This window comes from Ailuropoda melanoleuca, chromosome 12, assembly GCF_002007445.2.
Source record: "Ailuropoda melanoleuca isolate Jingjing chromosome 12, ASM200744v2, whole genome shotgun sequence".
Classification (NCBI taxonomy): Eukaryota; Metazoa; Chordata; class Mammalia; order Carnivora; family Ursidae; genus Ailuropoda; species Ailuropoda melanoleuca.
The window spans coordinates 66,780,701-66,798,115 of NC_048229.1; the positions used below are offsets into that span (position 1 = coordinate 66,780,701).

Sequence of the window (17,415 nt, forward strand, 5' to 3'; positions counted from 1 at the left end):
CTCATTCTATTGATTTTCACTGAAAAGTGAAGGATTTGAGGCTTCCTTGGGAGTCTAGGTTTTGGTAAATGTATTTTTTCACTTGGAATAGCGAGCCTTTCAGAAAGATATCCTAGTTAGGCGAGCAATGCCAACTAAAGCTGTAGGGATGAGGGTCTCAGAGAAACTAGATTCAACACATTTTCTAAGAAAATGTCTTTGCTTTCCAGCATGTGGAATACATTGGTTGTATCGATCTAACTTCAGACAAGGTGGCCTTGAGGTGAATTTGCATGGACAGTCCCATGAGAACTTAGCATGGTATACCCCTTGGCTGTTTGGGGTGCTGTATTTGACCATTCCACATCCATGACCTGGAGAAAGCAAGAAGTGAGGAAGGCTCCTTATAATTCCAGCTTCTTTGACTAAGAAAGAAGAAATAACAGTGGCCCCTCCCAAATCTCATAATGAGGACCAGACCCACATCCAAGCCTCTGGGTTTTATAAGGCGTGTCCTTGGGGTTTGGGGCCCAACTCCCCTGATACAAGCTTGAAAGGAATCAAATCATAATCCAAAACAATGGTGAACCCAACAGAGGTAGGAACCTAGGTATTTATGAACCCAGGTCACCTCTGGGTGACTATCTAAAGATAGTTAACTTGAGTCCATGGATTTTCCCCTAAGGGAGCCTGTGATTTCCTGAAATTATCTGTAGTAGTCTCTGTGTGAAACTATTTCTTTAGGCATCTGCAGCCTTCATCAGATTTTCTGAGGTTATGCTCTCTGGAAGGTTAATATTCTGGCTTGCAAGCTTCTTGGGCACAAGGACAGTGTCTCACTATATCTTACAAGCATGCAATACAGGGACCCTGTACAATATACAGTGAATGATGTTCAGATGGATGGGTGAGCAGAGAGTCACTTGAGGCCCTTACTTCTCAACACTAAGTTGTTTTGAAATTGCTTAAGCTTTAAGACTTTTAGTATCAGTGTGGAACGCTTTTATTTCTATTGTTATTTATGAGAACTGCTTAAACTTGAAGATTTCTAGCATCAGAACTCCACATTTTTCTCGTAAACATGAGACCTCTTTACTTGTTAGGAAGGTAGCAGAGCTACCGTTTCCTAACTGTCAGCACCCCAGGTCAGATGATTGTTTTTTTCCTACATTCCCATCAACTCTGCGTACTCTGTGGGGGAACATTTGTGGTACCTAGAAGATTACCATGGAATTCCCCTTTGCATCGCCAAGGCCAATCTTGGAAGACCCAAATTCTGAGGAAGTAATGGCTCTAATCAATTGAATTTTCTTACTAGAGCAGGCTTTGTTATATTCTAGGTTAAAAGTCTGTTTTTGTTTTTAAAGATGTATCTATTTGAGAGAGTACATGCACACAGACAGCGGTGGGGACAGTGGGAGAGGGAGAGAGAATCCCCAACACACTCTGCGCTGAGCACGAGCCCAACTTGAGACTTGATCCCACGACCCCAAGATCACAACCTGAGCCAAATCCACAAGTCAGTTGCTCAACCGACTGCGCCATGCAGGTGCCCCAAAAGTCTGCTTTAACGGTCTTGGGTCCTCTCTGTACATTGAGTATTGGGGACATAATTTAATGTATTGAATGTCTGTGGGTGTACAGATTATGAGAAGAAGCAATCTTTGTGGATGGTATAGTGAAAGGTAGAACGTGTACATGTTTGTACCAATTGTGTACTGTCATCTGGCCAAACCAGTAACTTTTCTGTTTGACTTCTGAGCCTGTGATGGAGAAGTGGGAAGATGGAGAGAGGTGGGAGGGAGGAAATTCGACTGTTTGCATGTGTGTGTTTCCTCTGCTGGAAGGTGGTGCCATCCAGTTATCTGAGCACTTCTGAGGTTTGGGCACATCCGGGATGGCTCTGGTTATGCGGCAGTCGGGTTGTGTCCTCTCATGCACCTACATGCTCCAGCGTACCTAGCAAAAGGGAAGGTCTTCATAGAAGACATAGACTGTGCTCGGCACACTTGAGTGACTGCCCTTGCCATGACTTTGAGCTATCCATCAGATGCTGTGGCTAGAACAGTCTGAACCTTCCATACCATTTGGTAGCCAGACAGGACTGGAAAACAAGGGGGATGCCAAGGCAGGTATTGAAGGAACTCTGCCTTTGGCCAACTCTCCTTTTCCTCACGGAGCAGAACTCCTCCATGATCTGCTGGCAGGACTATATTTATGTTTTGTTTTGTGTGTTTTTTTTTTTTTTTTTTTACAAAACATGCAAAGTTTGAGTGAAAAGCTTTGGAAACTAGTAGGAGAGGGAGGAATGGACACGGGAACTTTAGTGTCTGAGAGCCGCTGTGGGGCCCTCCAGTAGCCTGTGCAGGAAGGAGGCTTCCATTCTCAACCTCTCTGTTAAGACACATGCACAGATATACCCCACCAGAATTTCTGGATCCTCAGGATTCCCTTTAGGGATAGTCCTCTTTGCCTCCTGGGAGTTTCTTGCCCATCAAAATTTTATATGCCAAACCTTTTTTTTTCCCCCAGAGAGAATTTGGGTACACTAAAGATGAGAAGGTGCAGGTAGATAAAAGTAATTACTTAAACACATATGGGGCAAGACTTACAGGTTTGGAGGCCCAGATTAAGATGCAGAGGAGCATGTGAGGTTGATGATTATATTTCGGGAAGAGTTAATTGATGGAAGGTGAAGGCAGACAAAGAACCTCTGCTTACTGCCTTCCTGAATCCCAATCAGGAATTATGATTAAAGTCCCGGCGAGACAACAGAGGGCTGATGAATTGGTGTCTTTTTTTTTTTTCTTTTTTGCCGTCATTCACACTTGATTGACTTCAACCTTTCAAGTGCAAAAGTCTCTCTTTTCCATTATTATTCATAGCCATCTGAGTTTTTCTAATTAAAGTGTATGAAAACAATTACTGATCCGTCGTACTGAGTCTGTTAGAGGGGATGTCTGCCTTACTGTAATGCGTATAAAAAGCCCACAGTTTTCTATAATGATGTGCAGCTGAGGTGTTAGATAATTTTATTCTTTTTTACTCTGTAGGGCTTTTTTTTTTTATTTTTCATGATTCATTTTTCATAATTCCTAAAGATCCCTGGAAAGGACTGATCCTGCAGCTACAACCGAGAAAGGAGGTGGGGGGGAGTCTTTTTTCCTTTCCCTTTCTCCCCCTCTTGCCCCCAACCTCGTGCTCCCCCTTGGCTGAGGACTATAAATTAATCGGTGACCTTTCACTTCTTGGATTCCCGCTGGACTCCCCAACCATACTGGTCAGAAATTCTTTCTATTAAAAAGAAAATAGAATGAGTTTGGCAATCTCTGCTCCATTCCTAACGATTCATCAACAGCTAGCCTTAACCAGCTGCTGACGAGCTTTGTGTGAGGGTGCAGATGTCTGTGAGCAGGAATTCTGTGTCACACACATTCACCTGCCATGCACCTGCTCTTCATAAACACGAGCTTTCTCAGAACCCTTCTCCATAGTGCCTGTTGCTTAATTTTTACACCTATAAACGTCTGGGTTGCTGAGATTATTCTAATACCCCTAAATGTATTGATGACTTACCTTAGCACTGGAGCCTGTCACCGATGTTTCTAGGGAACATGTCATCAGCTATTATGAGCAAGTACAGAATCTTAAAGCTATTCAAAATTAATAGTGATTTATTTAAAATATTTAATTTTGAACAGTAAATGAGGTGCTCCAGCCTTTGCACCAGCAACTACAGCTATTGAGATACCTGAGTTTCATGGGAAAATAATTCCTTCAGGTGGGGCTGGACGCCATGTAGAAAGGTTAGTGGTGTGAATGTAGTTTCTGTTCAGTTCATTTCTCAGGATGTCATCAAACAGGAGACCATTTCTAATTCATTTCACAGGATCATCACCTACTACCTTTCCACCCTATAGCAGGCAAAGGGACATTACTTCTTTTTTAAATGAAGAACCTTTTATCCTTATGTTGAATTTGAGGGCTGCTTATCATGTTAATGTGGGGCAAATGATAACTTCTTCAGACAAACTTCTGGCCAGATGTCAGAGAAGCCTGGAGAAAAATGTCTGAGGATCTGCCTGATCCAGACTGATTCTGGAATTGCTATATTAGCAAATGATAGCCATGGTCAAGGTGGAGCTGCCCTAGTGTAGAATGCAGTGCAGGGCACCCACCCTGTGTGGTTGGGACACTGGCCAGATGTTCCCTCTGATGCTGGGCACCTCAAGCAAAGACTCTAGAAGAAATCTTGACCGAAGTGAGTCATAAGAAATGCTTGTTTGCATTTGATCTAGCTTCTAAAGGGTTACAAAATTTTGTTTCCTGGATAATCTGCCAATGTGTCTGCATGTCCTTAGCCTTCTCTTTGTTCTCTTCTTTTCTTCTTACCCTTTCCTTCGCTCTTACTCCCCTCCTCTTCTTGCCTGAATACATTTTGAAAACAGTACTACAATGCTCCCTGCTTCAAGATTACAGTGTACTTTACTAGGTATGATTTAATTAGGGCCCTTATTATGTTTTCAGCAGCTTAAGGTGGGCCTTTCAACTTATCTACCTAATTGGTTGCACAAGAAGTTTCACAGCCCATGACAAAACATTGTCAGTGATCAAAGTCAAAATTCTGCATAAAGGAAAAATATTAATAATAAGATTATTCTTCAAGTGTGCTCTGCTAATTATGTCCAGAATGTAACCGTAGAAACACTTTTGACTGATGTGAGCTTTGTCTAATAAACATGAATCTTCAGTGAGCTATGAAAAGTGACACTTCCAGCTTTACACTGGTGAAGGCTAATTTTGCTTATTAAATAATTTTTACACATTTCCCTGTTTTGTGTCTCTTTCCTCTCCATTTGACTCTCCTCATTTCTCTGCCTCTTACTCCTCAGGTGACCACCCCTGAGATGGTGATGCCCAGCAGCATGTTCCTCCCAGCAGCTGTTCCAGATCGAGATGGGAACTCCACTTTGGAGGAGGCAGGAAAGCAGCCTGGTTAGTGTCATTCTTGACCCTTAGCAATGGAAACAAAATGAAATATTGGGCCAAAATTGTCACTGAGCAGGAGTGCCACGAATCCTTACAGTCCTCCCGAGGTGAATGTAACTGACCAGGAGATGAGGGGGCACTGTTGTCCCCTACTTCATACTCTGGTTCCTGGCACGTATTTGTACACTGTTCATATGGTTTAAAGTGGAAAGAAAGTAAGGTGGAACCAGTGGGGTTGTGGTAGACACATGTCTCCTTAGACTGTACATTAGGGAGTGAATAACCAGAGACTCAGTCAGTAGACCCATGACTCCCCATTCTCACCTGTTAAATACTCAAGTCTCTGAGGACTTAATTATTAGGGACTTTTGGAGCATAGGTGAGGGATTTCAGAGCACTACATTAGCTGTCTTTCTAACTTTCCTCTGCACAGAGTTCTTCTTTGAGTCTTCTGGGAGTGCCTTAGGACCTTGCATAGAGGTGCATTTAGAACATTGTTTAGACATGTGCTGCTGCCCCATGGTGGCTGCTAGCTAGATGGGTCATTAGACCTCCACTTAGGAGGCTCTTCTCCGTCTTTCACCTTTTGTCAACAGCTAAGATTTAAGTTGGGAAGACTTTCCCCCCACTACTGCCCCACCTCCCCCCCTTGTGATTTTTTTTCCATATTAGAAAGTAGACAGCTGACTTTAAAAGGGTCAGAATATGTATGGGTGTGATGATATCACTGTAGAAAATAATTTTTATGTATTTTAATGTCCACTTGAATGTTTCTTACTGAATTGAGAGGACAGTCAAAAGTAATGTAACAAATTAAGCTAAAAAACATATTCCAAAATCTTAGAATTTCTTATATTACAATGGACAGTTATTTTAAATTCCCCCCAATTTAGGACAGCATTAATTCACATATTTTACAGTTCCAGACCACTTAAAAGGGGAATCCAGTCTAAGATCAGTAACCTTCAAACCAGTTCTCAAGAAATTCAAGATTCTGAGTCAAGCAACTGAATGGTGTGTAAAGACAGATCCAAGATATGATACAGGCCTATTATGAATGAAACTTCTGTATTTCCTTTTAGTCCCCTCTGTTCATGTGCACTTGCTTATTTATAATATGTACTCTTTGCAGGGGCTGTGTGGAGAGAGTCTGTGTTCCAATTGGGTATTTCCCTTATTATAAGATTCTGTGTTCACTTGCTAGGTAGATAGCTGTGGGTGCCATCCTTGAAACAAAGCCTTCTTTATCATTGGGCTTGGCTTTTTTTTTTTTCTTTCTTTTTTTAAATTACAGAAACCTCAGAGGATCTGGGAAAGAACATCTTGCCTTCTGTAAGCGCAGAGCACAGTGGAGATGTGAAATCCTCTTCTGCTGACCCAGGTTCTGTGAGAGAAGATTCAGGCTTCCTATGCTGGAAGAAAGGGTGCAATCAGGTTTTCAAAACTTCTGCCACTCTTCAAACGCACTTCAATGAGGTTCATGCCAAGAGGCCTCAGCTGCCTGTGTCAGATCGCCATGTGTACAAGTATCGCTGTAATCAGTGCAGCTTGGCTTTCAAGACCATTGAAAAGCTGCAGCTCCATTCTCAGTACCATGTGATCAGAGCTGCCACAATGTGCTGTCTTTGTCAGCGTAGTTTCCGAACTTTTCAGGCTCTGAAAAAACACCTTGAGACAAGCCACCTGGAGTTGAGCGAGGCTGACATCCAACAGCTTTATGGTGGCCTTCTGGCCAATGGGGACCTCCTGGCAATGGGAGACCCTACCCTGGCGGAGGACCACACCATAATTGTTGAGGAAGACAAGGAGGAAGAGAGTGACTTAGAAGACAAACAGAGCCCAACGGGCAGTGACTCTGGGTCAGTACAAGAAGATTCAGGCTTAGAGCCAAAGAGAGCTCTACCTTTCAGAAAAGGCCCCAATTTCACCATGGAGAAATTTCTAGACCCTTCTCGCCCTTACAAGTGTACAGTCTGCAAGGAATCTTTCACTCAAAAGAATATCCTGCTAGTGCACTACAATTCTGTCTCCCACCTACATAAGTTAAAGAGAGCCCTTCAAGAATCGGCAACCGGTCAGCCAGAACCCACCAGCAGCCCGGACAACAAACCTTTCAAGTGTAACACTTGTAACGTGGCCTATAGCCAGAGTTCCACTTTGGAGATCCACATGCGGTCTGTGTTGCATCAGACCAAGGCCCGAGCAGCCAAGCTGGAGGCTGCAAGTGGCAGTAGCAATGGGACGGGGAATAGCAGCAGTGTCCCCCTGAGCTCCTCCACCCCAAGTCCTGTGAGCACCAGTGGCAGTAACACCTTTACCACCACCAATCCAAGCAGTGCTGGCATCACTCCAAGCTCCAATTTACTGAGCCAAGTGCCCACGGAAAGCGTAGGGATGCCACCCCTGGGGAATCCCATCGGTGCCAATATTACTTCCCCTTCAGAGCCCAAGGAGGCCAATCGGAAGAAGCTGGCAGATATGATTGCATCCCGACAGCAGCAGCAGCAGCAGCAGCAGCAGCAAGCACAGACACTGGCCCAGGCTCAGGCTCAAGTACAAGCTCACCTGCAGCAGGAGCTGCAGCAGCAGGCGGCCCTGATCCAGTCTCAGCTGTTTAGCCCCACCCTGCTGCCTCACTTCCCCATGACCACGGAGACCCTGCTGCAGCTGCAGCAGCAGCAGCATCTCCTCTTCCCCTTCTACATCCCCAGTGCAGAGTTCCAGCTCAGCCCTGAGGTGAGCTTGCCCGTGACCAGCGGGGCGCTGACACTGACGGGGACGGGCCCGGGCCTGCTGGATGATCTCAAGGCTCAGGTTCAGATCCCACCGCAGAGCCACCAGCAGATCCTGCAGCAGCAACAGCAAAGCCAGCTCTCTCTGTCCCAGACTCACTCTGCCCTTCTACAACCAAGCCAGCACTCCGAAAAGAAAAACAAATTGATCATCAAAGAAAAGGAAAAAGAAAGCCAGAGAGAGAGGGATAGTGCGGAGGTGGGTGAGGGCAACCCAGGACCCAAAGAGTTGCTGCCAGATGCCTTGAAGGCTAAAGAGAAGAAAGAGTTGGCACCAGCAGCTAGTTCTGAGCCTTCCATGCTCCCTCCACGCATCGCCTCAGATGCAAGAGGGAATGCCACCAAAGCCCTGCTGGAGAACTTTGGCTTTGAGCTGGTCATTCAGTACAATGAGAACAAGCAGAAGGTGCAGAAGAAGAATGGGAAGACGGAGCAGGGAGAAAATCTGGAAAAGCTTGAGTGTGACTCCTGTGGCAAGTTGTTTTCTAACATCTTGATTTTAAAGAGTCATCAAGAGCACGTTCATCAAAACTACTTCCCCTTTAAACAGCTAGAGAGATTTGCTAAACAGTACCGAGAACACTACGATAAACTGTACCCCCTGAGGCCCCAGACCCCAGAGCCGCCGCCGCCGCCTCCCCCGCCGCCTCCTCCACCCCCCCTTCCTGCAGCACCACCTCAGCCAGCTTCCACGCCGGCCATCCCCGCGTCAGCCCCACCCATCACCTCACCCACGATTGCACCGACCCAGCCATCCGTGCCACTCACCCAACTCTCCATGCCCATGGAGCTGCCCATCTTCTCACCGCTGATGATGCAGACGATGCCACTGCAGACCTTGCCGGCTCAGCTGCCCCCTCAGCTTGGACCTGTGGAGCCTCTGCCCGCGGACCTGGCCCAGCTGTACCAGCATCAGCTAAATCCAAGCCTCCTCCAACAGCAGAACAAGAGGCCTCGCACCAGGATCACGGATGACCAGCTCCGGGTCCTGCGGCAGTATTTTGACATTAACAACTCCCCCAGTGAAGAGCAGATCAAAGAAATGGCAGACAAGTCTGGGTTGCCCCAGAAAGTGATCAAGCACTGGTTCAGAAACACCCTCTTCAAAGAGCGGCAACGTAACAAGGATTCCCCTTACAACTTTAGCAATCCTCCTATCACCAGCCTGGAGGAGCTCAAGATCGACTCCCGGCCCCCTTCGCCAGAACCTCAGAAGCAGGAGTACTGGGGAAGCAAGAGGTCTTCAAGAACAAGGTTTACTGACTACCAGCTGAGGGTCCTACAGGACTTCTTTGATGCCAATGCCTACCCAAAGGATGACGAATTTGAGCAACTCTCTAATTTACTAAACCTTCCAACCCGAGTCATAGTGGTGTGGTTTCAAAATGCCCGACAGAAGGCCAGGAAAAATTATGAGAATCAGGGGGAGGGCAAAGATGGAGAGCGGCGTGAGCTTACAAATGACAGGTATATTCGAACAAGCAACTTGAACTATCAGTGCAAAAAATGCAGCCTGGTGTTTCAGCGCATCTTTGATCTCATCAAGCATCAGAAGAAGCTGTGTTACAAGGATGAGGATGAGGAGGGGCAGGATGACAGCCAAAATGAGGATTCCATGGATGCCATGGAAATCCTGACACCCACCAGCTCCTCCTGCAGCACCCCGATGCCCTCACAGGCTTACAGCGCCCCAGCACCATCCGCCAATGCAGCCTCCTCCGCTTTCTTACAGCTCACAGCGGAGGCTGATGAACTGGCCACTTTTAGTTCGAAAACAGAGGCAAGTGATGAGAAACCAAAGCAGGCTGAACCTCCCAGTGCACAGCCAAACCAAACCCAAGAAAAGCAAGGACAACCAAAGGCAGAGCTGCAGCAGCAAGACCAGGCCGAGCAGAAGACAAACGCAGCCCAGCAAAAGCTCCCACAGCTCACTTCCCCCACTGCGTTACCACAGCCGCCTCCACAAGCACCCCCACCTCAGTGTCCCTTACCCCAGTCAAGCCCTAGTCCTTCCCAGCTCTCCCACCTGCCCCTCAAGCCCCTCCACACATCGACTCCTCAGCAGTTGGCAAACCTACCTCCTCAGCTAATCCCCTACCAGTGTGATCAGTGTAAGCTGGCATTTCCATCATTTGAGCACTGGCAGGAGCATCAGCAGCTTCATTTCCTGAGTGCACAGAACCAGTTCATCCACCCCCAGTTTTTGGACAGGTCACTGGATATGCCTTTCATGCTGTTTGACCCTAGTAACCCACTCCTGGCGAGCCAGCTGCTCTCTGGGGCTATACCTCAGATTCCAGCCAGCTCGGCCACTTCTCCTTCAACTCCAACCTCCACAATGAACACCCTGAAGAGGAAGCTGGAGGAAAAGGCCAGTGCTAGCCCTGGAGAAAATGACAGTGGGACAGGAGGAGAAGAACCTCAGAGAGACAAGCGTTTGAGGACAACCATTACACCAGAACAGCTAGAAATTCTGTACCAAAAGTATCTATTAGACTCCAATCCAACTCGAAAGATGTTGGATCACATTGCGCACGAGGTGGGCTTGAAGAAACGCGTGGTACAAGTCTGGTTTCAGAATACGCGAGCCCGGGAACGGAAAGGACAGTTCCGGGCTGTGGGCCCAGCCCAGGCCCACAGAAGATGCCCTTTTTGCAGAGCACTCTTCAAAGCCAAGACTGCCCTCGAGGCTCATATCCGGTCCCGTCATTGGCATGAAGCCAAGAGAGCTGGCTACAACCTAACTCTGTCTGCAATGCTCTTAGACTGCGATGGGGGACTCCAGATGAAAGGAGATATTTTTGATGGGGCCAGCTTTTCCCACCTACCCCCCAGCAGTAGTGACGGCCAAGGTGTCCCCCTCTCACCTGTGAGTAAAACCATGGAGTTGTCTCCCAGAACTCTCCTTAGCCCTTCTTCCATCAAGGTGGAAGGGATTGAAGACTTTGAAAGCCCCTCCATCTCCTCAGTTAATCTAAACTTTGACCAAACTAAGCTGGACAACGACGACTGTTCCTCTGTCAACACAGCAATCACAGATACCACTACCGGAGACGAGGGCAATGCAGATAATGACAGTGCGACGGGAATAGCAACTGAAACCAAATCCTCTTCTGCACCCAATGAAGGGTTGACCAAAGCAGCCATGATGGCAATGTCTGAGTATGAAGATAGGCTGTCATCTGGTCTGGTCAGCCCAGCCCCAAGCTTTTACAGCAAGGAATATGACAATGAAGGTACAGTGGACTACAGTGAAACTTCGAGCCTTGCAGACCCGTGCTCCCCAAGTCCTGGTGCAAGTGGGTCAGCAGGCAAATCTGGAGACAGTGGGGATCGGCCAGGGCAGAAACGTTTTCGCACTCAAATGACCAATTTGCAGCTGAAAGTCCTCAAGTCATGCTTTAATGACTACAGGACGCCCACCATGCTAGAGTGTGAGGTCCTGGGCAATGATATTGGACTGCCAAAGAGAGTTGTTCAGGTCTGGTTCCAGAATGCCCGGGCAAAAGAAAAGAAGTCCAAGTTAAGCATGGCCAAGCATTTTGGTATAAACCAAACAAGTTATGAGGGACCGAAAACAGAGTGCACTTTGTGTGGCATCAAGTACAGCGCTCGGCTGTCTGTACGTGACCATATCTTTTCCCAGCAGCATATCTCCAAAGTTAAGGACACCATTGGAAGCCAGTTGGACAAGGAGAAAGAATACTTCGACCCAGCCACTGTACGTCAGTTGATGGCTCAACAAGAGTTGGACCGGATTAAAAAGGCCAATGAGGTCCTCGGACTGGCAGCTCAGCAGCAGGGGATGTTTGACAATGCCCCTCTTCAGGCTCTTAACCTTCCTACAGCATATCCGGCGCTCCAGGGCATTCCTCCTGTGTTGCTCCCCGGCCTCAACAGCCCCTCCTTGCCAGGCTTTACTCCATCCAACACAGGTGGGTTCTGCTCTAGGTGATTCTTACAGCATTAAATAGCTGACCAATTAGCATTTTGTTCTGTGGCTACCATCCACACCCTCTGAATGTTGGGCAGATAGGCAGAAACTTCCCTTTCTAGTTTTCTAACAGCAACAGAACTTCTGGGTCCCTTCCACTGAGTCTCCCTAGTCCTGTGGTTTTCTGACTTCCCAGTCTCAGGGGTGGGACCCCCTGGTTAGAAAAGTCTGCTCTGAAATTAGTCTCTTGCCCTGTGTTCCGTAACACAACCAGGGTGTGTGTTACAGGGAAGAACCTGAGGGTCCTCGCATCCTAAATCCTGGGTTATTTTCAAGAAAGAGGTTTCCAGCATAGACCCTTCTAGTCAGTCTTTGTGAAATTGATGATCCCATCTAGATAGTTGTTGAAAATAGAAGGCATTTGACTATCCTAGCTAATTCTGGATCATGCTTTATGGAAACTGGTCCAAGAGAACTTAAATCAAGTCCTTGTCCTTACCTGTGGTCCCTGCCCCTGTTTTTAGGGAGCTGTTCTGGCAGAACTGCTATCAGGAAGAAAGCTCTCATAAATGGATCCTTACTCCTGGGCTTCTTACCTGGCCAGAACAACAGTGGTTATATTAGTTTCATTATAATGAGACTACCTTTGTACTTGAATGTATTGACCAGGAATCCTGTTACTGGGCAATATGGTTCTGAATCTTCAGACAAACATTAATGCTCATTTTTAGGAGTCTTCATTCATATCACCCCTTCATTTCCTTTCACCCATCTCTCTTTGCCCCCCCGCCCAGCCCCATAATTCAGTCAAATACTTGGTACTTATTTTTCTGCTATTATTAATAGGGAGTTTGATGGTTCTTCCTGTGTCCCTCTCTTGTTCCTCCTCCTCTGTCCTCACCTGTCTTCTCTGGAGCCAGCTATCTTTCCTAAATTGGACCTCCAGGACCCTGTGATATTTAAGCACAAGTCAGCAAGATCCCCCCCCCCCACATTGACCAGTGTACCTTTACCAAAGGAGAGCCCTCTAGAGTCCCTGTTCCCAGGGGTTGAAGTGGTAAGAGCATTAAGATGTCTAAGTCATTGCTTATAGTTGTTGGCAAGTAAGGTCACAGATTTATGCTAAAGCCAACTAGCCATAAGCCAAGAATCAAGCTATGGAAAGTGTCGAGGCACTGAATTACCCTTGTAGCCCAGGACCTTGGCAGAAGGGCTTGGGATGGCCCAACATTTCATAATAATGTGAAAAAAAAATTAGAATGTCTGATCTATTCCCCTTGTTTTACAGATGAGAAAACTGAGGGCCAGAGAGGTCAAGACCATTCAGCAAGCTAGGGTAGGAGCCAGAGCTCCCACCCAGGCCTCCCGGCTCCCAGTGCTATGTGCTCCTTCCACAACACCCAATATGAGCCAGTCAGTCAACAGGTATATGCTTAGTGCTACTCAGGTTCTGACCACTAAGAGTGGACTCAAGATAGAAAGGTATGCTCTTAATTACTAGAGGCAGCCAGGGTTACCAGTGTGTCCCACTTACCACCACCTGACTGTACCACAGCTCATAGGAGCACTGGATCTGGAATGGGGGAAGGAACTTGTATTTGTCAGGTCCAATGGTAAGCTCTTTCCATATGATCTTTCATTTAGTCCCTGCACCCATGTATTGTAGAAAGTTGAGGTTCCGTGCAGTCAGGGGGCCTAAGGCCACATAGCAGCTCTGTGTCAAACACAATCTACACTGCGTCAGTCTGACTCCAGCAGTGCACGACAAGCATCAGGGTGATGAAATGCCTTCCTTGGTTCTAATCTTGCTGATGAGAAAACTGAGGTCACAGAACTATTTTGAGAATATATTGAGCTACTATATCAAACATGGTTAGTATAGAGCTTGGTAAATATAGCAAGGATTCTGTAAATGAGCCTTACAGTTTCTTCCTCTAATAGAAGAGAAGAAGTCAGTTTAAGTCCTTCTGACCTGGATCTTTCTCCTGAAAGCCTGATGCCACAGAGATGGAGAAATCTCTAGATGTTTTTTCCTTGCCTCGCTGATTTTTTTTTTTTTTAAGATTTTATTTTATTTATTCGACAGAGATAGAGACAGCCAGCGAGAGAGGGAACACAAGCGGGGGGGGGGGGGGGAGAGGAAGAAGCAGGCTCATAGCAGAAGAGCCTGATGTGGGGCTCGATCCCACAACGCCAGGATCACGCCCTGAGCCAAAGGCGGACGCTTAACCGCTGTGCCACCCAGGCGCCCCTTGCCTCGCTGATTTTTTAGCCATGTCCTAAGTTGTCGAATTCATAATCCATTCACTCTCCTTGTGCATGGCAGTTTAACCAATGAACCTTTACTGGCTTTTTCTGAGTCAGATAGATACTTCTTTCTGGTTTCAGTTCCTTCTGTGCATTGAGGAAACTGAATGACTTCATCTCAGTGGTTCCTTTCTGCTGTTTTGAGAGAACAAATTAATGCTGCTATACAAAGCCAAGGGAAGCATCCTCCTTGGCTTTCCAAACGTTAATGGTTTATTTTTCTGGGATTGGCAACTTGAGGCAACCTTGTTCTCTTCATCTGAAGTTTGAGGGTTTTTAAATGCTGCACCACTGTGAAGCCAACATTCTCTTCACCCAGGTCTGGGCTTCTCCGTGTTTTCTCACAAGGACAGGGTCATGTTCTAGAATCCCTAACCCCAGCTTTCTGGGAGAAGGTAGTCCAGATGAAATAGTGAAGAGCTGTGGGATTTTTTTATTTTACATTTTGGTACCCTCTGAAGAGAAGCGATGAATACGGTCTAGTGTCTTAATGCACCTGCAGGTTGATGTACCAGGAGCAGCGCTGTCTTCCAACACCCTGGAACAAAAGACTCAAACCAGGAGAGAAGTAGGGGTGAGGGAGGACATTAGGCTCTGGGCTGGGTGAAGGCTTCATAGGCAGAGTGTGACTACAGATGGGGCTGTACCCCATGTGGGCCTGGTGACTTGGCAAAGACCTTTGCTACCCATAAGTATGAGTAGGTTGCAGTGGTACCAACACTTTAGGTCTTTCCTTTTTTTTTTTTTTTTTAAAGATTTTATTTATTTATTTGACAGAGATAGAAGACAGCCAGCGAGAGAGGGAACACAAGCAGGGGGAGTGGGAGAGGAAGAAGCAGTCACAGCAGAGGAACCTGATGTGGCTTGATCCCACAACACCGGGATCACGCCCTGAGCCGAAGGCAGACGCTTAACCGCTGTGCCACCCAGGCGCCCCTGGGTCTTTCCATTTCTGATGCTACTTTCTGAAGCATCTGCAGTCTTTCTATATGTCATTCAAATGTGTTGGAAGAGAGAATGCTCATTTCTCCAGCAAACTTCAGAATCATCTTCCTAGATGGTTACATTTTTCAACAGCTTTGTTAAAGATTACCTGAGCCAAGGTAATGGGACAGTTTTCCCTGAATGGATTGTGCAGGCCAGAGAGGCACATTTGTCTGTTCACATGGTCTTGGGGACTTGGCCAGGTTTCTTGCATTTTGCTTTCTTCTCCTGTTACCTCTCTCCTCTACAGCTTCTGGTGGGGCCTGTTAGCGACACTATTCCTGTGGAGCTTTGATGAAGGCCTTTGGTTCACATGTCCGAGCTGGAAACAGCTAGTTTGGGGAACTGGGCTAAGAACATATGGATTAGTGGGTGTGGCATGTGTGGCAGGAAGGTGTTAGAAGTTGTTTAACTGAAAGGGGAATGAGGGGAGCTGACCCAGGATTGGACACTGATTAGAATACAAAGCTATCCAGCCCTGAGCCTGGTGAGACCCCTCTATTGAAAATGGTGGTTTTGAGAGGGTCTTTCAACTTTAAACGTTGAGATCTCAGACTTCATGCCAGTGACACAAGTACAACATCTTGAGCTTCAACCTCACCACTCCAGACTGACCTATGGTTCTTTCTGTCTTCATTTCTTTCAGCTTTAACGTCTCCTAAGCCGAACTTGATGGGTCTGCCCAGCACAACAGTTCCTTCCCCTGGCCTCCCCACATCTGGATTACCAAATAAACCGTCCTCAGCATCGCTGAGCTCCCCGACCCCAGCACAAGCCACCATGGCGATGGCCCCTCAGCAGCCCCCCCAACCCCAGCAGCAGCAGCAGCCACAGGTGCAGCCGCCGCCACCCGCAGCTCAGCCACCACCTGCGCCACAGCTCCCACCGCAACAGCAGCAACAGCAACGCAAAGACAAAGACAGTGAGAAGGTAAAGGAGAAGGAAAAGGCACACAAAGGGAAAGGGGAGCCCCTCCCTGTCCCCAAGAAGGAGAAAGGAGAGGCCCCCACAGCGGCCACAGCCACGATCTCAGCCCCGCTGCCCGCCATGGAGTATGCAGTGGACCCTGCCCAGCTGCAGGCCCTGCAGGCCGCCTTGACTTCGGACCCCACAGCATTGCTCACGAGCCAGTTCCTTCCTTACTTTGTACCAGGCTTCTCTCCTTACTATGCCCCCCAGATCCCTGGCGCCCTGCAGAGCGGGTACCTGCAGCCTATGTATGGCATGGAAGGCCTGTTCCCCTACAGCCCTGCACTGTCGCAGGCCCTGATGGGGCTGTCCCCGGGCTCCCTACTGCAGCAGTACCAGCAATACCAGCAGAGTCTGCAGGAGGCGATCCAGCAGCAGCAGCAGCGGCAACTACAACAGCAGCAGCAAAAAGTGCAGCAGCAGCCCAAAGCAAGCCAAACCCCAGTCCCCCAGGGGGCTGCTTCCCCAGACAAAGACCCTGCCAAAGAATCCCCCAAACCAGAAGAGCAGAAAAACGCACCCCGTGAGGTGTCCCCCCTCCTGCCGAAACCCCCCGAAGAGCCAGAAGCAGAAAGCAAAAGTGCGGACTCCCTCTACGACCCCTTCATTGTTCCAAAGGTGCAGTACAAGTTGGTCTGCCGCAAGTGCCAGGCGGGCTTCGGTGACGAGGAGGCGGCGAGGAGCCACCTGAAGTCCCTCTGCTTCTTCGGCCAGTCTGTGGTGAACCTGCAAGAGATGGTGCTTCACGTCCCCACGGGCGGCGGCGGCAGCGGCAGCGGCGGTGGCGGCGGTAGTGGCGGCGGCTCATACCACTGCCTGGCGTGCGAGAGCGCGCTCTGTGGGGAGGAAGCTCTGAGTCAACATCTCGAGTCGGCCTTGCACAAACACAGAACAATCACGAGAGCAGCAAGAAACGCCAAAGAGCACCCTAGTTTATTACCTCACTCTGCCTGCTTCCCCGATCCTAGCACCGCATCTACCTCGCAGTCTGCCGCTCACTCAAACGACAGCCCCCCTCCCCCGTCGGCCGCCGCCCCCTCCTCGTCCTCCGCTTCCCCCCACGCCTCCAGGAAGTCTTGGCCGCAAGTGGTCTCCCGGGCTTCAGCCGCGAAGCCCCCTTCTTTTCCTCCTCTCTCCTCATCTTCAACGGTTACCTCAAGTTCATGCAGCACCTCAGGGGTTCAGCCCTCGATGCCAACAGACGACTATTCGGAGGAGTCTGACACGGATCTCAGCCAAAAGTCCGACGGACCGGCGAGCCCGGTGGAGGGTCCCAAAGACCCCAGCTGCCCCAAGGACAGTGGTCTGACCAGTGTAGGAACGGACACCTTCAGATTGTAAGCTTTGAAGATGAACAATACAAACAAATGAATTTAAATAAAAAGATTAATAACAAACCAATTTCAAAAATAGACTAACTGCAATTCCAAAGCTTCTAACCAAAAAAAAAAAAAAAAAAAA

The 17,415-nt window shown here is 48.0% G+C and overlaps 1 protein-coding gene and 2 long non-coding RNA genes across 6 annotated transcripts in view; 1 reads left to right on the forward strand and 2 right to left on the reverse strand.

The window, feature by feature from the left end:
- ZFHX3 (zinc finger homeobox 3) overlaps positions 1-17,415 on the forward strand; it is a 233,449-nt gene extending 216,034 nt beyond the window's left edge. For all 3 annotated transcript variants that reach the window (XM_019804176.2, XM_034638770.1, XM_019804177.2), the window contains 3 exons: positions 4,872-4,974; positions 6,263-11,695; positions 15,632-17,415. In XM_019804176.2, the coding sequence (XP_019659735.2) occupies positions 4,872-4,974; positions 6,263-11,695; positions 15,632-17,295 (7,200 nt within the window). In that variant the 3' untranslated portion in view covers positions 17,296-17,415. The remainder of the gene's footprint in view (positions 1-4,871; positions 4,975-6,262; positions 11,696-15,631) is intronic.
- Positions 6,246-15,633, reverse strand: LOC117795203. Its single transcript, XR_004619086.1, has 3 exons — positions 12,194-15,633; positions 8,529-8,748; positions 6,246-6,380 (listed from the first exon to the last, which is right to left on the reverse strand). It is a non-coding gene; the product is annotated as an uncharacterized LOC117795203 (long non-coding RNA).
- The window catches only part of LOC109490278, a 125,007-nt gene continuing 124,240 nt past the window's right edge, over positions 16,649-17,415 (reverse strand). For both annotated transcript variants that reach the window (XR_002143578.2, XR_004619085.1), the window contains 2 exons: positions 17,109-17,296; positions 16,649-16,790 (listed from right to left, as the gene is read on the reverse strand). This is a non-coding gene — a long non-coding RNA (uncharacterized LOC109490278). The remainder of the gene's footprint in view (positions 16,791-17,108; positions 17,297-17,415) is intronic.